This window comes from Crocodylus siamensis, chromosome 3 (assembly GCF_052110815.1).
Source record: "Crocodylus siamensis isolate JL-2025a chromosome 3, ASM5211081v1, whole genome shotgun sequence".
In the NCBI taxonomy this organism is placed as follows: Eukaryota; Metazoa; Chordata; order Crocodylia; family Crocodylidae; genus Crocodylus; species Crocodylus siamensis.
In genome coordinates this window covers 25,636,554-25,652,543 of record NC_143397.1, presented here as the reverse complement: position 1 = coordinate 25,652,543, position 15,990 = coordinate 25,636,554, and the positions used below count along the sequence as shown (strand labels likewise).

Here is a 15,990-nt window from a genome sequence, read left to right as displayed (position 1 = left end):
CCTGAAAACTCTACATTTGACTGTAGTTTTCCTTTAATGGAGCATCATAAAACTCTTTTACAGTTTAATTGAATTCTGTGCCACAGCCACAAGCAAATGCTTTTATTGCAAAAAAGAAATGATTCCTTTGCACAGGTGAACAAATTGGGTCATGCAGCATACAAATATTAGAACATACCAGAAGAGAAGGGGAATAGAAGCTAATAAAAATACTTTGTATGAAAGGCACTTAGTAAATGTGTATGTGTTAGTGCTTGTCAAGTAATCAATGCGTATGTTTGAAAAGTCTTGTGACAAGCTGAGAAAATGAACTTGAAAACACTGTTCTCCTATAGCAAGATACATGGTGAAAAAGTCTAATACAAATTTCACATAACTCTTTTATTAGACACAGAGGAAGAAGTGATATCTTTTAGTAGACCAACTAGATATTTGCAAAGAAATTATTTTATTTATTTGCAAGCTTTCGGGCGCACACACCTTTCATCAGGCATAAGAGAGAGCAGAGATTGTAAAAGTTCTCCTAGGTAGAAACTTTTACAATCTCTGCTCTCTCCTATACCTGATGAAGGGAGTGTGCACCCAAAAGCTTGCAAATAAACAGCATAATTTATTTGCAAATATCTAGTTGGTCTAATAAAGATATCACCTCTTCCATGAATGTTGATTCTTTTTGCCTCTAGACCAATACAGCTACAACCTGGATATCTTACAAGATACGTGTCACTTGCTCAGGATTGCTTTATTTTCTCTTTCTCTGACCCACATATTACTGTGCTATTTGCACCAAAATGTCTATAGAGTCAATCTTTTCTACTCCACTTTTAATGGGATTGTAAGGATTTTCCGTATTGAGTAGGGGCATGCTTCCACTGAATTCTGTGGTTCATGTTCTCACGTTAAATAATGATCATCCGGTTTACATATTAGAACTGGTTCTTTTTTTTTATGGTATACTGGCTAATTATTGACCTTTATTTTACCCATAAAATCCCTGAATATATCTTTAGTAATGTGACCTTTGCCAAACGTGTAGTGATAGTCTGTCCCAGGAGATGCATAAAATCTACAATTCTACTATAATAAAAGCCTTCATCTGTCTGTCTGTCTGTAATGCTTTATTCGCACTCTGGTTGGTTCTCTTGGCAGCCAATCGCAATGCTGACTGAAACGACTAATCTGCACAGATGGACACACAGTGGAGCACTGCCATGACAGTGGAAACTAAGGGACTGTGCTGGCCTTGCCCCCCTCCCCTTCCCCCCAAGCTCTGCTTCTTGGAGGCAGAGGGGGACGACGGGGATGGATTGAGACAGCGGAGCACTGCCATGATGCGGGGGATGAAACCAGTGGCACTGGCCTCACCACCTCACCAGCCCCCCCCCCCCCCCACTCTCCTCCTTGGAGGCGGCAGCGCAGGGTATTGGTGGTGCAGCACTGGGCTTGCCCCTCCTGCTCCAGCCTTGCTATTGGGCCTTGACAAAAGCCAGCTGGGGAGGTAGAGAGCAGGAAGGGGAGCAGGGCATAGTGGCGGCACCCTGCTGCTGGACCCTGAGGACAGCCAGGAGGGGGAGAGGGGAGCTGGGGTGGAGGGGGTTATGCACAGCTGGATGCACAGCAGCGGCAGTGGTGGGTGGTGGCTTCGGCCACTGCATGCAAGCTTTCCCCCACTTCCCTGCACCTGGGAGGTGGCAACACCATGGGGTGGAGTGGAGGGAGGGGAAGCACATGGGGCTGGAGGCAGAGTGGTGGTAGCGTGGGGCAGTGGGTGCTAGCACTCCGTCTCCCCTCCCCCCCACCCCTCCCTGTCATTCTTGATGGGCAATAGCTAACATAAATTGGGTATTTATACCCAAGAATGACTACCTTTCACATTTCTACATTCAAAATAGTTTAGGGATATTTGATGTACACCTTTTGGGGCATATGCACGCCATATTGCTTGTTAAGAAGACTTTTTTCACCTTATTTAAACTTAAAAGTGAAATACCTATTTTGGAAAACAAAAATATATTTTGTGTGTGCCACTATAAACCCTTTATACCTGTGCAGTTGTTCCTGGGACTTTCTAAGAAGCCTTAGCCAAAATGTTGCTTGTATTTAACACGATGATGAGAGAGGCAGTTCTAGAGTAGCATATCCTTTAATAGATAAACTAAGACTTACCTAGCCCTTTGAAGATGTAAGAAGATGTTATATCCCACTCCAGCCGATAACAAAGAACTTTTTTAAAACTCTCCTGTGAATTCATTTTAAAAGACTTGAAGCTTTAAACAAAAAAATGAGCTTTCTGTTTTAAAATTACTGTATGCATCTGAACTTTATAGTTGAAAAGAAGGCTATAAAACAGGGGCTTTTTCCTGACTAATGGTTTTTAATTACAGTACATAAATCTTCCAGTTCTATATTTCGTAATTCACTGAAGACTTGACAAGAATAAACAAGAACCAGTGAGTCTATGTTTTTATGTAAGATTATAGTTTATAAAAATACTTGTAATATTTTCCATATATGTGTATATATATTTCTTTAAGATTCTGAGTCCACAGCTATGACACATTTACTATGTAATAAATTTATAATAAAAAAGTAAAAGAGAGCAGATATGGCACGCAACTGTAATATATGTAGTAAATCACTTGACTCAAGGTTAAAGTTATACCTTCAAAGCTGCATTGCACTGATGAATTTATGATTATGGAGTGTTCTGGGTGACCATTCCCCTAGGCTAAGTACAGACATTCAAAAAGCCTGAGCCTGAATTGATTCAACCTTTGCAGGTTAGTCTATCCTGCCTAGAGTTGAAGTGGCAAGCAAGTGTACAGACATTCACTTTTGATTCCAGACATGCAGCCACATGCCTGCAGTGACTCAGGCTACAGGCTGGGTAGGTGGTACAGTTCCTTCCCTTCAGGCTGGAGGGAAGCTGAACTGGCGGGGGGGAGGGTGTGGCCAGGCCCCGGCAGGCTGAGTATGACTGGGGAGGGCACCTGCTGGGGTCCTGTACCAGTGGGAGATTGGAGAGAAGGGGAATTAAACCACCCCCCTTCCCCTCAGGCTACCAGTGTCTGGCCATGTGCCCCTGCTCCTGCCCCTGCTTCTGCTGCTTGAGCAGTGAGGGGGGCATTCCAGAGTAGGGTTTCCCACCTCCACCCACACCCCTTTCTTAGGCAGCCTTAGTGCTCCAGCTAGGGACGAGAGGGATGGGACCAACCCTTCACTGCTAGAGCAGGCAGCCCAGCCCAGGGCTGCAAAGCATCCTGGGATGTGGGGGGCCTGGGCTGATGTGACTGCAGAGCCACTGGCCTTCATCAACTTAGGAGAGGTCATGGATAACTGGAAAAAGGCAAATCTAGTGTTCATCTTTAAGAAAGGGAAGAAGGGGAGGATTCAGAGAACTACAGACTGGTTAAAGCCTCACCTCAGTCCCTGGAAATATCATGGAGCAGATCCTAAAGAAATCCATTTATAAGCACTTGGAGGAAAGGAAGGGGATTTGGAACAGCATGGATTCACCAAGTGTAAGTCATAACTGACCAACCTAACTGCCTCCTATGATGAGATGACTAGCTCTATGGATGCAGGGAGACCAGTGGACATGATATACCTTGACTTTAGCAAGGCTTTTGATATGGTCTCCCACAATATTCTGGCAAGCAAGCTAAGGAAGTACAAGTTGGATGAATGGCCTGTAAGATGGACAGGAAAACTGGCTGGATCATCAGGCTAAGAGGGTAGTAGTCAATGACTTGATGTCTAGTTGGCAGCCGGTGTCAAGTGGGGAGTGACCCGGGGATGGTTTTGTTCAATATCTTAATTGGTGACCTGGAATATGGGATGCAGTGCACCCTCACGTCAGCAAGTTTGCAGATGACACCAAGCTGGGGGGAATAGCAGATATGCTAGAGGGTAGGACTAGGATTCACAGAGACCTCAACAAATTGGAGGACTGGACCAAACTTACTGGACCCAGGAATTGGACCCGGGAATTGTAAGCCTCAACCTCCAGTAAGATTCTTGAGAAAATGATCAAGGGGACCTTTCTGGATAAGTTGGCTGAAGGCAACATCCTGAGGGATAGCCAGCACGGGTTTGTTGCATGTAGGTCCTACCTGACCAATCTCACCTGCTATAACCAGATGACGTATCACCTGGACAAGGGAGAAGAGATTGATGTCCTATACCTGAACTTTAAAAAAGCCTTTGATCTGGTGTCCCATGACCTCCTCATGGAAAAATTGGCCAACTGTGGCCTCAGCTATACCACAGTCCGATGGCTGGGAAATTGGCTCTGAGGTCAGACCCAGAGAGTAGTAGCAAATGGAAGCAAATCATTATGGCGCTCTGTAAACAGTGGTGTCCCCCAAGGCTCTGTCCTTGGACTGGCTCTCTTCAACATCTTTATCAGTGATGTGGACATTGGTGTCAGAAGCGCGCTGGCTTAGTTCGCCGATGACACTAAACTCTGAGGCATAGTGTCCACACTTGAGGACAGGCTAGTGATCCAGGTCAACTTGGATAAGCTTAGTAAGTGGGTGGACACAAACCTGATGACATTCAATACTGATAAATGCAAGGTACTCCACCTTGTGGGGGGACCCGCAACATGCTCATAGGCTTGGGCAGTGCTATGCATGCTAGCACCACAGCTGAAAGAGACTTGGGGGTCATGATTGACCACAAGATGAACATAAGCCACCAATGCGATGTTGCAGCTGGTAAAGCAAACAAAACCATGGCTTGCATCTATAGATGCTTCTCAAGTAAATCCCAGGACGTCATCCTCCCGCTGTACTCGGCCTTGGTGAAGCCGCAGCTGGAGTACTGCATCCAAATCTGGGCTCCACAATTCAAGAAGGATGTTGTGAAGCTTGAGAGAGTCCAGAGGAGAGCCACGCACATGATCAGAGGGCAAGAGGACAGGCCTTATGAAGAGAGGCTGAAACCCATGGGACTCTTCAGTCTGGACAAGCACAGGCTCAGGGGGGACCTGGTGGCTGCCTATAAGTATACAAGGGATGTACATCAGGATCTGGGAGAATGTCTGTTCACCAGAGCACCCCAAGGAAAAACAGGGATCAATGGTCATAAACTCCTACAAAACCATTTTAGGCTGGATGTAAGAAAAAATTTCTTTACTGTCCGAGCCCCCAAGACCTGGAATACACTCCCTCCAGATGTGGTGCAGACATCTACTCTGGACTTATTCAAGAAACGCTTGGATGCTATCTTGCTGGGGTCCTTTGACCCTAGCTGACTTCCTGCTCTGGGGCAGGGGGCTGGACTTGATGAGCTTCGAGGTCCCTGCCAACCCTAATGTTTATGAAATCTATGAAAATTTCACAAAGTTCAGGAAGGATAACTGCAAAGTCCTGCAGTTAGGACAGAACAATCCCATACACTGATACAGGCTGGGGATAAACTAGCTAAGCAGCAGCTCTTCAGAAAAGGTTCCAGGGGTTACAATGGACAATAAACTGAATATGAGCCAACCATGCAGCCTTGTTGCAAAGAAGGCTAACAGCATACTGGGCTGCACTAATAGAAGCACTGCCAGCAGAACTAGGGATGTGATTCTTCCCCTCGGTTCAGCACTGGTGGGGCCATATCTGGAGTACCATGTCTAGTTTTGGGTCCCCCACTACAAGAGGGATGTAGACAAATTGGAGAGACTCTAGCAGAGGGCATTGAAAATGGTTTAGGGAGCTGGGGCACATGACTTGTAAGAAGAGGCTGAGGGAACTGGGCTTATTTACTCTGGAGAAGAGAAGACTGAGGGGAGATTTAATAGCAACCTTCAGGGTGGTTCCAAAGAGGATGGAGCTAGTGTGGGGATGCAGTCAGGAAGGCCAACCATACCTTGTAATGCATCCACAGATGCATTTCAGGCAGGTCCAAGGAGGTGATCCTCCCTCTTTGTGTGACACTGGTCAGGCCACAGCTGGACTACTGTGTCCAGTTCTGGGCGCCGCACTTCAAGAGGGATGTGGACAGCATTGAGAGGGTCCAGAGCAGGACCACTTGCATGATCAGGGGGCAGCAGGGGAGGCCCTATGAGGAGAGGCTATGGGACCTGAACCTGTTCAGCCTCCACAAGAGAAGGCTGAGGGGCGATCTAGTGGCCTGTTACAAACTAGTCAGAGGGGACCAGCAGGCATTGGGGGAGTCCCTGTTCCCCTTGACCGCTACCAGGAGTGACTAGAAATAACGGTCACAAGCTGGCAGAGGGTAAATTCAGATTAGATATCAGGAGGTGCTGCTTCACTGTCAGGGCGGCTAGGATCTGGAACCAGCTCCCAAGGGAAGTGGTGCTGGCTCCTACCCTGGGGGTCTTTAAGAGGAGGCTGGATGAACACCTCTTCCTGCCAAGAAAAGTACTCTTTCCTGCCATGGCAGGGGGTCGGACTTGATGATCTGCTCAGGTCCCTTCCAACCCTACTAACTATGAAACCATGAAACTCCCGCTTGGACTCTTGGTTGCGTTATGTCCAGGTTTTCTAAACAATTCCTAACCTTCTTTTCTGCTACTGTTGGCTGCTTACCTCCTCCTCAAACTGTGCTGCCAGGTACAGTCATTTGGGAGCTGACCTTGCCTGTGAAGAGTGAAGTGAAAAAGGCTTTGAGTACTTCAGCCTTTTCCACATCTGTCACTGGAATGTAGAAAAAACTTTTAAAGCTGTGTCTATGTCCGTATCACTGATTCTCTGAATCGGCTTCGAATCTTCAGGTTCAAATTCAGCCGAATCGAATCAGGGACAGCGATCCGAATCAACAAATCAAATCACTGTTCTTAATTCAGGCTGAATCCAAATCTGAATCCATTAGGGCCCACTTTGCACACCCCTAGTACTTAGCCATATTAGTCTGAAGTTGGGTACTGTATAAGGTAGGGCAGTGTGGCACCTTATAGATCAGTGGTTCTCAACCTTATTAGGCTCAAGGCACCCTCAGAAAATGCTAGCTCTTATTTTTCACTCATTTTTTTACTACAGAAAAATAATAGAGTAATTCTTCAGCTGTAAAGAACCTGGACCATGAATCAGAATCTTTTTGGCATTTTGGATTCCTATGTGAAATCTCTGTGTTTATCTTGTGAATTGTGCACAGGTATTTGCATACCTAGTGGTGCGAATATAGTGCATCACCCTTAAAAGGATCTTGTGGAACACATCAGCACCCTGGTTGAGAATCACTGTTATAGACTAGCTCATTCAGAAAGGCATGAGATTTTTGTAAACAATCCTACTTGGAGAGGATTAGTAAAATACCAATTAAAACGATTTCCATTTTAAAAAATGACATAGATAAATTTCAGGAATAAAAAGGCATACAGCTGTGGATAGTACAAATACCCTGTGATGTAGAGAATTGTTAGTAGTATCTGGAGGAGAGGGAAATAAGGGGAAAGTTTGAAAACAGTAGTAGCGGCATGTTTGGCTGCGGAATAAAATCCCTAAGGCAAGGGTTGAAGGCCCATCGCTTAAGATGTTAGTCTGGACAAAATGCTAGTATAAGGAACGATATAAATCTGTAAGGAGACGTACTGACTAGATCGGGGTAGGCAACTCCCAGTATGGGTGCCAAAGCTTGGCATGTGAAGGCATTTTGCTTGGCATGTGTGCCTTGGGGTGGACAGCAGGAAAGGGGCCAGGGCTGCACTGCCACAGCAAGGATCAGGCGCCTTGCAGCTCCCCAGCTCTCCACCTGTGGCATGCCAGCATCTTACAAGTTGAGTTTTTGGGTGTGTTTGGCACTCTGCCCAAAACATTGCCAACCCCTGGTCTAGATCACGTGTTTAAATCTTTTCCTCCTAATTTCTGTGCCAGTGATTCTCAGCCATAACGCTATGGCACTCTGGGGCATGTTGAGATCCTTTCAAGGGTTATGCAGGTTGCTTAGAACTGTTAGGTGTGCAAATGTGATTCACAAGATAAACCCAGAGATTTCAAATGGGAATCCATAGTGTTAAATACACTCTGATCTGCTGTGGTCTTTCTGAGTTCTTTGCAACAGAAGTGTTGCTATATTATTTTTCTTTGGTCAAAAATCAAGCGAAAATTAAGAGGTAGCATCTTTTTTCTTTTTTCTTTTTTGAGTGGTACCTTGAGCCTAAAAAGGTTGAAAGCCACTGTCCTATGCCTTACCAATGTAATTAAGGTATTTACTGTATAGTGGCCGTGCTATTTATTGTTATGTTCAACTTTTAGTTTTCAAACATGTCAAGCATTTTGGAGAAAATGAATCTTGTCTGTCAGAGGCAGGTTGGTGCTAAACTTTACCACAACTTTCTCTTGAAGGCAAATTGTTACAGAGGCTAATCATTAAACGCATATGTGAGTCAAACAAAGTTTGTTCCAGAGAAGCAGCCAAACACTAGTAAAAGGATCACTTTGTAAAACTTACAGCCCACAGGTCTTAAAATAACACATTAACCCAGGGGCAGGCAATTACTTCTGGTGGAGGGCCACTTAATGTGTTTTAGCAAGCTGTCAAGGGCTGCGTGGGTAGCCCCGCCCCTTGACAGGTGCCCCACCCCCTGGTTGATATCTTGTGACCAGAAGTCCTGCTGCCAGAAGTACTCCTTTCAGCAAGGGGTATTTCCATCTCGGAACCAGAATATTCTAAAAAGTGATCATCTACAACATTAATTTGATTTTTATAAATATTTTTGTCCTGATTTACATGCATTTGTGTAGTGTATGCAGAGGTGACTGTATAATAGCTTAAAATGAAGTCTTATTCTTGTATATCGTATAGGGTGAGTATGGGTATATGGGGTGTGGGTGGGTATGGGGGGAGGGTGCCTGGGGTTTGTGTATGGCAGTGTGAGGGGAGGCATAGGTGCATGTGTATGGAGGGGTGTGCATGTGGGACTCATCCTAAGAACACACACACACACACACACACACACACATATTCTGCCCCTTTGCCTACACATGCACGCACATGCGCGTGCATACTCTGCCCCTGTGCCTGCTGACACATACATACTCTGCCCCTGTGCCTGCCGGCATGTGCACACACACACATACACACCCCTACCAGCACGGTCCCATGCTCCGTGGTCCAGGGCTGCAGCTGGGAGCCACAGCCAGGTGGTGCTGGAGCGGGGCAGGAAAGCAGGGAACTGGCTAGGGATGGGCGGGGCTGGGCTGCTTAAGGCTACAAGCCTGCTGAGGGCTCCCTGCAGGTCCTACTGCCCCTGGCTCCAAGTCAGCTTTAGCAGGGAGCCGGGGCAAATAAATATTAATTTATTAAATTTTTCAGGGGCTCCACGGTCTGGATAGAATGGCCTGGCAGGCCGTATCTGACCTCTGGGCCGTATTTTGCCCACCCCTGCATTAACCTTTTGTAAAGTGAAAGCTCTAGATGGTTTTGACTTTCAGAAGGTTGGATGCGGGGTTTTGTTTTTACAACTGCATGGGAATGACCTCTCGTGCTTTTGCCAGTGAATTATAATGAGTGAAGGACATTGGCCTGGAAAGGACTTCCTAAGTAGTTGTATCCAGTTTCCTGCTATTGCAGGCACCAATAATGCATTTGTGTTGTAGAGAAAAAAATAAGAGCAACATATGGCATCTGTTTTCAAGAGTGTAGGTCCAAAACCACAGAAGGATTTGTGTAGAATTTATGTATTTAAGCTCATAGTCTTTTCCTAACCTTTAGGCCAGTGGTTGGATACTTTTTCTAGCTCCGGGCCAGACTGACCCACCCTGGCTCAAAGGTGTGCGCTAGAACCCTGCACCTGGACTTGGTCCCATAGTGGCATGAGAGCGCTCTCAGTTGGCACTTCTCTCCGGTGGGATGGGGAGAGCACCCACAGCCAAAGCCCCTGCTGCCAAATGTTGCCGAAATCCCACATCTGCAGGCGAATCAAAAGGTTCTGTGGTCATCCATCAGTTCCCAAACCCTTCTGTAGGCAATTAAAATTCACAGTTCATAAGACCCTTTGTCGCTCTAGTTCTTAACTTGAGCAGGATAGTCATGACATACTGTGCATCCAAATGTACTCTGGCATAAAGGGCTCTGACAAACAACCTCCCCCCCTCCCCTGTTTTACCAGAAGCAGCAGCACATTATTTTGACTTGGCTCCACAGTGTCTATATAGATTAGGCACTTCAGTGGGGCTTTTTAGGTACTTTTAGCTAAAGCTAATTCAATCAGCTATTAGATAAAAAGTGCCATAAAAGCCCCACCGAACCTCCTGATCTATACAGGCATTGGAAAAGCTAGGTGTAACTGAGGTGCTACCTCTTCTGGGCATGTGCTGGGCTTGTTGCGAGAGCACACCAAATTTAAAGTAAAGCACTGTTGGTTTTGTTTTTTTTTCCATGTCTGTAAGTAGCCTTTATGTCCATGAAGGAAGTCTAGGTGATGGTGAATTCTGTATGCATGCATTATTTAAAAGGAGGGGTTTGAATACAGCAAGAAAAATAAAGAAAGGGAAGAAGCATTAGGCCTTAGGGCAGAACTGAAGATGAACAAAGAACATAAAAAATGAAATATAGCAAAAGGCTTGGGAGAAATGTAGGCAAAAAGCTAAGCACTGAAAGGAGGTAGCAGACAAGAGATAACTGGAGCAGGTAGGTTTGAATTTTGATACTGAGGGTTAAAGCAAGGAGAGAGGTAGGAGCGTACATTTGAGGCACAGTTTGACTGACTGAGCATTTTCATTCATACTTGTATGGTTCAGATGTCGCATCTTCCATGTGTCTGTGTAAGATTTTTACTGCCAAAGATTTTCTATACTAGCTCTATGTAAGACTCAGAAGAAGAGTCTTGAACCCATTAGTCCAGTTTCTTGCTGTCATAGACCAGGGGTGGGCAAAATGGCAGAGATTCAGCAGGCAGCTGAACTCCATTTCCCAGCAGCCCTTGCCTGCATGACTGGGGCCAGTTTCTATGAGGACCCCAGTCCCACCTGTGCTGTGATAGCTGGCAGGGCAGGGCAGCTCCAGAGCCGCTGGGATCTTATGGCAGGGGCAGCTTGGTCCGAGGCCAGGGCAGAGCTGTGATCTGCAGCCTGAGTGCTCCAGGCTGGGGTGCACAAGTTGCAGATTGCAGCTCTTCTCTGGCCCTTTGCAGCAGGGATGGCTTGGTCCAGAGCCAGGGTATGCCATGATCTGCTGTCTGACACCCCTGCCTGGACCATGAAGGCTGCAGATCATAGCTCTGCCCTGGCCATGGACCAAACTGCCTCTGCTCTGCCACGCTCTGCCAGCATGGCTGGGGACTGGCCTCCATGGCAGCTCCGGCCTTGAGCTGTCATAGCACAGGTGCAGCTGGGGTCCTATGGAGACTGCCCCCAATCATTCAGGCAGAGGCTGCTGGGAAATGGAGTCCACTGCCAACCCGTGAGCCAAACTTTGCCTGCCCCTGCTTGCTCCCGTGATGGTTAGAAACCTTTTGCTTACCAGTTTATGCTTATTTATGGCTACTTTATATCTATTTGTTTACATGCCAAAGTTGTCATCTAGTCTAAATGCCTCTTGCTGCTGTCTGGTGTTTGTCTCATGGAAGTCATTTATGGAGGACAACCCCATCTTTTTCTTGATCTTTGTTATTCTTCCAGGCAAAACAAGCCAGTTCTTTCAGCCTCGTGTCTTATGATAGACTGACTTCACCTGATTGTTCCCAGGAACATTTTCCAATTCAAATTCATCTTCCTTAAAGCATGAATAACCAGAATTGTACCTGATTTTCCAGATCAGGCTATACTAACCCTTAACAGCTAGATATATCCTAGTGGACATATCTCTGCTCTTGTATCCCAGGATCACACTGCCATTTTTTTTTTTTGAGTTGTATTAACTTTGACATGGTCATTCAGTGATCACGTAGAATGTCCCAGTCTTTCTCTTTGATGTAGCTGATTATTGAACATTTCTTGTTACTAGTCCCAATGAGTACGACTTTGCACTTAGAATATAATTTAATAATTATACAGTTTCTGTTACTCTGGTCCTCACAGTTATCAAGTTCTCATTGCATAACATTCAGATTCTCCTCTGTATTGCGGATGTCTCTCAACTTCGCATTAAATTTGAGTATGATGTAGACGCTCCTACGTTTTGTACCCATGGATAGTAATAAACATTAGACTGGTCTGAAACCTTATGAAGTTCTACTTACTGAAGTCTGATAGCTTGCCCTTCGGTGCAATCTATTATAATCTTGCCTCAAGAAAAATTAATTGTAAGATAGATAAAGAACGGTTAATACTCATCTTCTCCGGTTTAATTGATGATTACCTTCATGGTACTTTATTCCAAGTGCTTTACCAACGTCCAGATATTGGATCTACTGTGTTTGTCTTTTCTTTCTCTGTCTCTTTTTAAACAGTCATCTTATCAGACAGATATACCTGGTGGTCTGGCACAATCTGTCCTTAGTAAATCTATTTATCTGAATACGTTTATCTAAGGAGATAAAATAGAGATTATCATTGGGTATGCTGCTCTACAACAGTAAAGCCATAGCTGCTCAGAGCTCAATACAAGCTGCAAAATCTGTCTGAGAGGCTGGGTAAAATAGCCTACCCTGCTGTTTTATTATGTTAGACGATCCCAGGCTCCAAATCTAAGTTTAACAGTGAGCTTTGGCATGTGTATACAGCACTGCAGTTACTGCTATGACTACAGTGTAGGAATGAATTCCTGTTGACTTTGTATGTCATGTATCTTTTTTGATTTATCTGTGAAAAGGTTAAAAAATAGTCAAAACTGTTCATCAGTGGAAAATTGGGTTTTCAAAATACTTTCCTTGGAAAATTTAGGCGTGTTCTTTTTCATGTGAAACTGACTTTTATTTGTCCAAACATGTTTTTTCAAGATTTACTTTACTATATTTCTGATGAAAATTCAGAATGGGAGGGATACTTTCTTTACTTGTGTCTTTTCCCGTTTTGTGACTGTTCACTTCCAGTCCTGTGTTTCTTTTGGGAGTAATTTACATGTCATTAACTGTTACCAAATGTTTTGAAATGACCACACCCTCTGGGCAAGTAATATAACCAGTATTTTAACTTTGTACCAAACATACAACTGTAGAAAACTTGTGCTGTTTACTACCAAATAGACATTTTCTGTGACTCCAAGGAGGATTATTTTTATTATTTGTTTCAGAACGTGAACAATATGAGCAGAAGATGAAGTTTATACCTGCTTGAGATTTGACCTCTTGAATAGTCAACAGTAAAATAATGTGGGATAATTCAAGTCTTCGATGTCTTTTAGTGGTAGCTTGCCTACATCTGACCAGCTTACTTTATAGTCAAGAGACAGGTAAGTGGTTAGAGCCAATATACTAACTGATTACTGTTCATATAACACCTGCACAGTATATACTCTGTACTTACCTTGCATTCATCAGGTAGTTTGGACTGTTATTTCAGCTTGAGGGCCACTTAATGAGTTGTGAGCTGTTGAGAGCCACACACAACATTAGTGGGGAAGACATAATTTTAACAAATAGTAGATAAAAAAAACATATGCTAACAATTAAATATCTATTATAAATGTTATTTTAAAAAATATTTTTGTCCTGATTTATGTTTGAGTAGTGTATATAGAGAGGATTGCATAATAGCTCAAAATAAAGTCTTTCTCCCAAGAGAACCAAAATCAGCCAGAAAGACACTCGGCCAAAGGACACCTGCACCCCCAGCAGAGCCTTGCCACAACCTAGCCACCCCACATATCACAAAGAAACTTCTGCCTCAGCCTGCTCCCTGACATACCCTTCGAGTCACCTGCACCTCAGACCTGCCTGTCCTGCACACTTTCCCATCCACATTTGTTCCCACAAAGCCTGGGGATGCCTAGTAGCCCCCTCCAGCCTCCCAAAGATCCCTGCCAAGGCCACGCAGACTGTACCTACCCATAGCCCAGGGGTCCCCCTTTCCCCAGAAGGAGTCCTAGCCCTAGGGTACTGGGGGCAGCAACAGGATAGGAGCTGTGCTGGCTGCATTTGGGAGGTGGCAGCTGACTGGGCAAGGTTGTAGCACTGCATGGGGCAAAATGGGAGGTGGGGCCAAACCAGGGCTTCACCCACGAGGAGGTGCCGGGAAAGCTCTGCCTCCTCTGGGTACAGGCGCAGAGTGCCCATCACATGGTCTTAGCACCTGGGGCAACTCCCACCAGCTCCAAGGCACAGGCAGGCAGGGTGCCACTGACCTAGACTAAGTTGGGGTTAGGGCCCAGGGCCTGTTGCACAGAGCTGGGTGGGCAAGCTGGCAGAGCTGCTTCCACCCAGCATCCCCTACAGCACCAGCAGAGGCCAGAGCCAGAGCTGCTGCCCATGCCACCTGCCCATGGACCAGATAGAATCAGTTGGCAGGCCGGATATGGCCCATGGGCCATATTTTGCCCTCCCCTGATGTAGCAAGGGAGGCTGAGGTCCACATATCATTGATCAATGCTTTCATTTCCAGGTTAGGTGGCACTGTAAGTTGATCATGGAGTTTGGCAGCATGGCCTTTGGAAGTGTTCAAGATGCAGCTTCATTGACCTCCATGTCAGGGCTTGGGAGGAGGGCACTGGTAAACATCACCTTTTTTGCCCCTAAGCTGTAAAAGTATCTTTAGCCTGTAGTGGGGCATAATGGTATCCTTATGCCCTACATTAGTGGAGGGAGGAAAATTTTATCTTTTTTTCCACCCAGATTTCCCCATATAAAGCTTGTGTATTAAAGTAGTTGGATTTCTGGAAATTCAGAGTCAAACTAGTTTAGTTTTACAAGAATTATAGTAGCTGTACTTTCCTCTTTAAAGTTGCATAGGCTGTATTGTACATAATACAGTCAGTAATAGGCAGTTAGGAAACTTTGATTTGGGCAATACAGTGATTTGACGACATGGCCAACTATGAATTATAGATTTTACTTCTTTCCTGATTGCTTCATTTTGAGCACCCAACATTCAGTAACTATAAATGGTTTAAAATTATAACAAAATTTAACAGGATTCTATACTCAATTAATTTCAAAGCAATTGCATTTGCATATGCCATCTTTTTGCAGTAGGTCCTAAGAATTTATTACATCAAAATGCACGGGTGTAACCAGTAAGGACTTAATTTTGTAATATGCTGATCTTTCACCAACCTCATGATAAGACATCAAGGGGAATTGACATTACTCAGTGTCTCTAGGGTTTGGGTCTTTTCTTAGATTCATAGATGTTAGGGTCAGAAGGGACCTTAGTTGGTTGTTGAGTCTGACCCCCTGCCCTGGGCCAGTCTCCTCTTGAAATCCCCCAGGGTAGGGGAGAGCACCACCTCCCTTGGAAGCCCACTCCAGATTCTGGCACCCCTTACTGTGAAGAAGTTCTTTCTAACGTCCAACCTAAATCTGCTCTCTGTTAATTTGTGGCCATTGTTCCTAGTTACTCTGGGGGTGCCCTAGTAAATACAGAATCTCCTAGTCTCTGCTGTCCTCCCCTGATGAATTTGTAGGCAGCCACATGATCACCTCTCAGCCTTCTCTTGTGAAGGCTGAAGAGATCTAGATCCCTCAGTCTCTCCTCGTAGGACCTTGCTTGCAGGCCTCTGACCATATGAGTGGCTTCCTCTGAACCCTCTCAAGATTCTCCTCATGCCTCTTGAAGCGTGGCACCCAAAACTGGATGCAGTGCTCCAACTGTGGTCTGACCAGTGCCGCATAGAGGGCATCACCGCCCTGGACCTGTTCGTCATGCATCTCCTAATGCATCATAAAGTGAGGTTAGCCTTGTTGATTACTTCATCACATTGATGACTCATGTTCATCTTGGAGTCAGCTCTGACTCCAAGATCCCTTTCCATTGCTGTGCTGCTGAGAAGTCATCCCCAGCCTGTAAGTGTGTTGGTGGGACTTTTTGCCCAGGTGCAACACTTTTTGTACTTGCTTGTCAGTTTAATTACGAGAATGGAATGAGATATCATATCAAAGGCCTTCTTAATCTAGGTAGATGACATCTACCTCAACTCCTATGTCTAAGCATTTTGTGACCT

At 45.2% G+C, this 15,990-nt stretch overlaps 1 protein-coding gene across 6 annotated transcripts in view; it reads left to right on the top strand.

The window, feature by feature from the left end:
• Positions 1-15,990, top strand: part of LIFR (LIF receptor subunit alpha) — a 102,789-nt gene that overhangs the window by 33,071 nt on the left and 53,728 nt on the right. For all 6 annotated transcript variants that reach the window (XM_090037969.1, XM_090037967.1, XM_090037968.1 and 3 more), the window contains one exon: positions 13,126-13,284. In XM_090037969.1, the coding sequence (XP_089894095.1) occupies positions 13,203-13,284 (82 nt within the window). In that variant the 5' untranslated portion in view covers positions 13,126-13,202. The remainder of the gene's footprint in view (positions 1-13,125; positions 13,285-15,990) is intronic.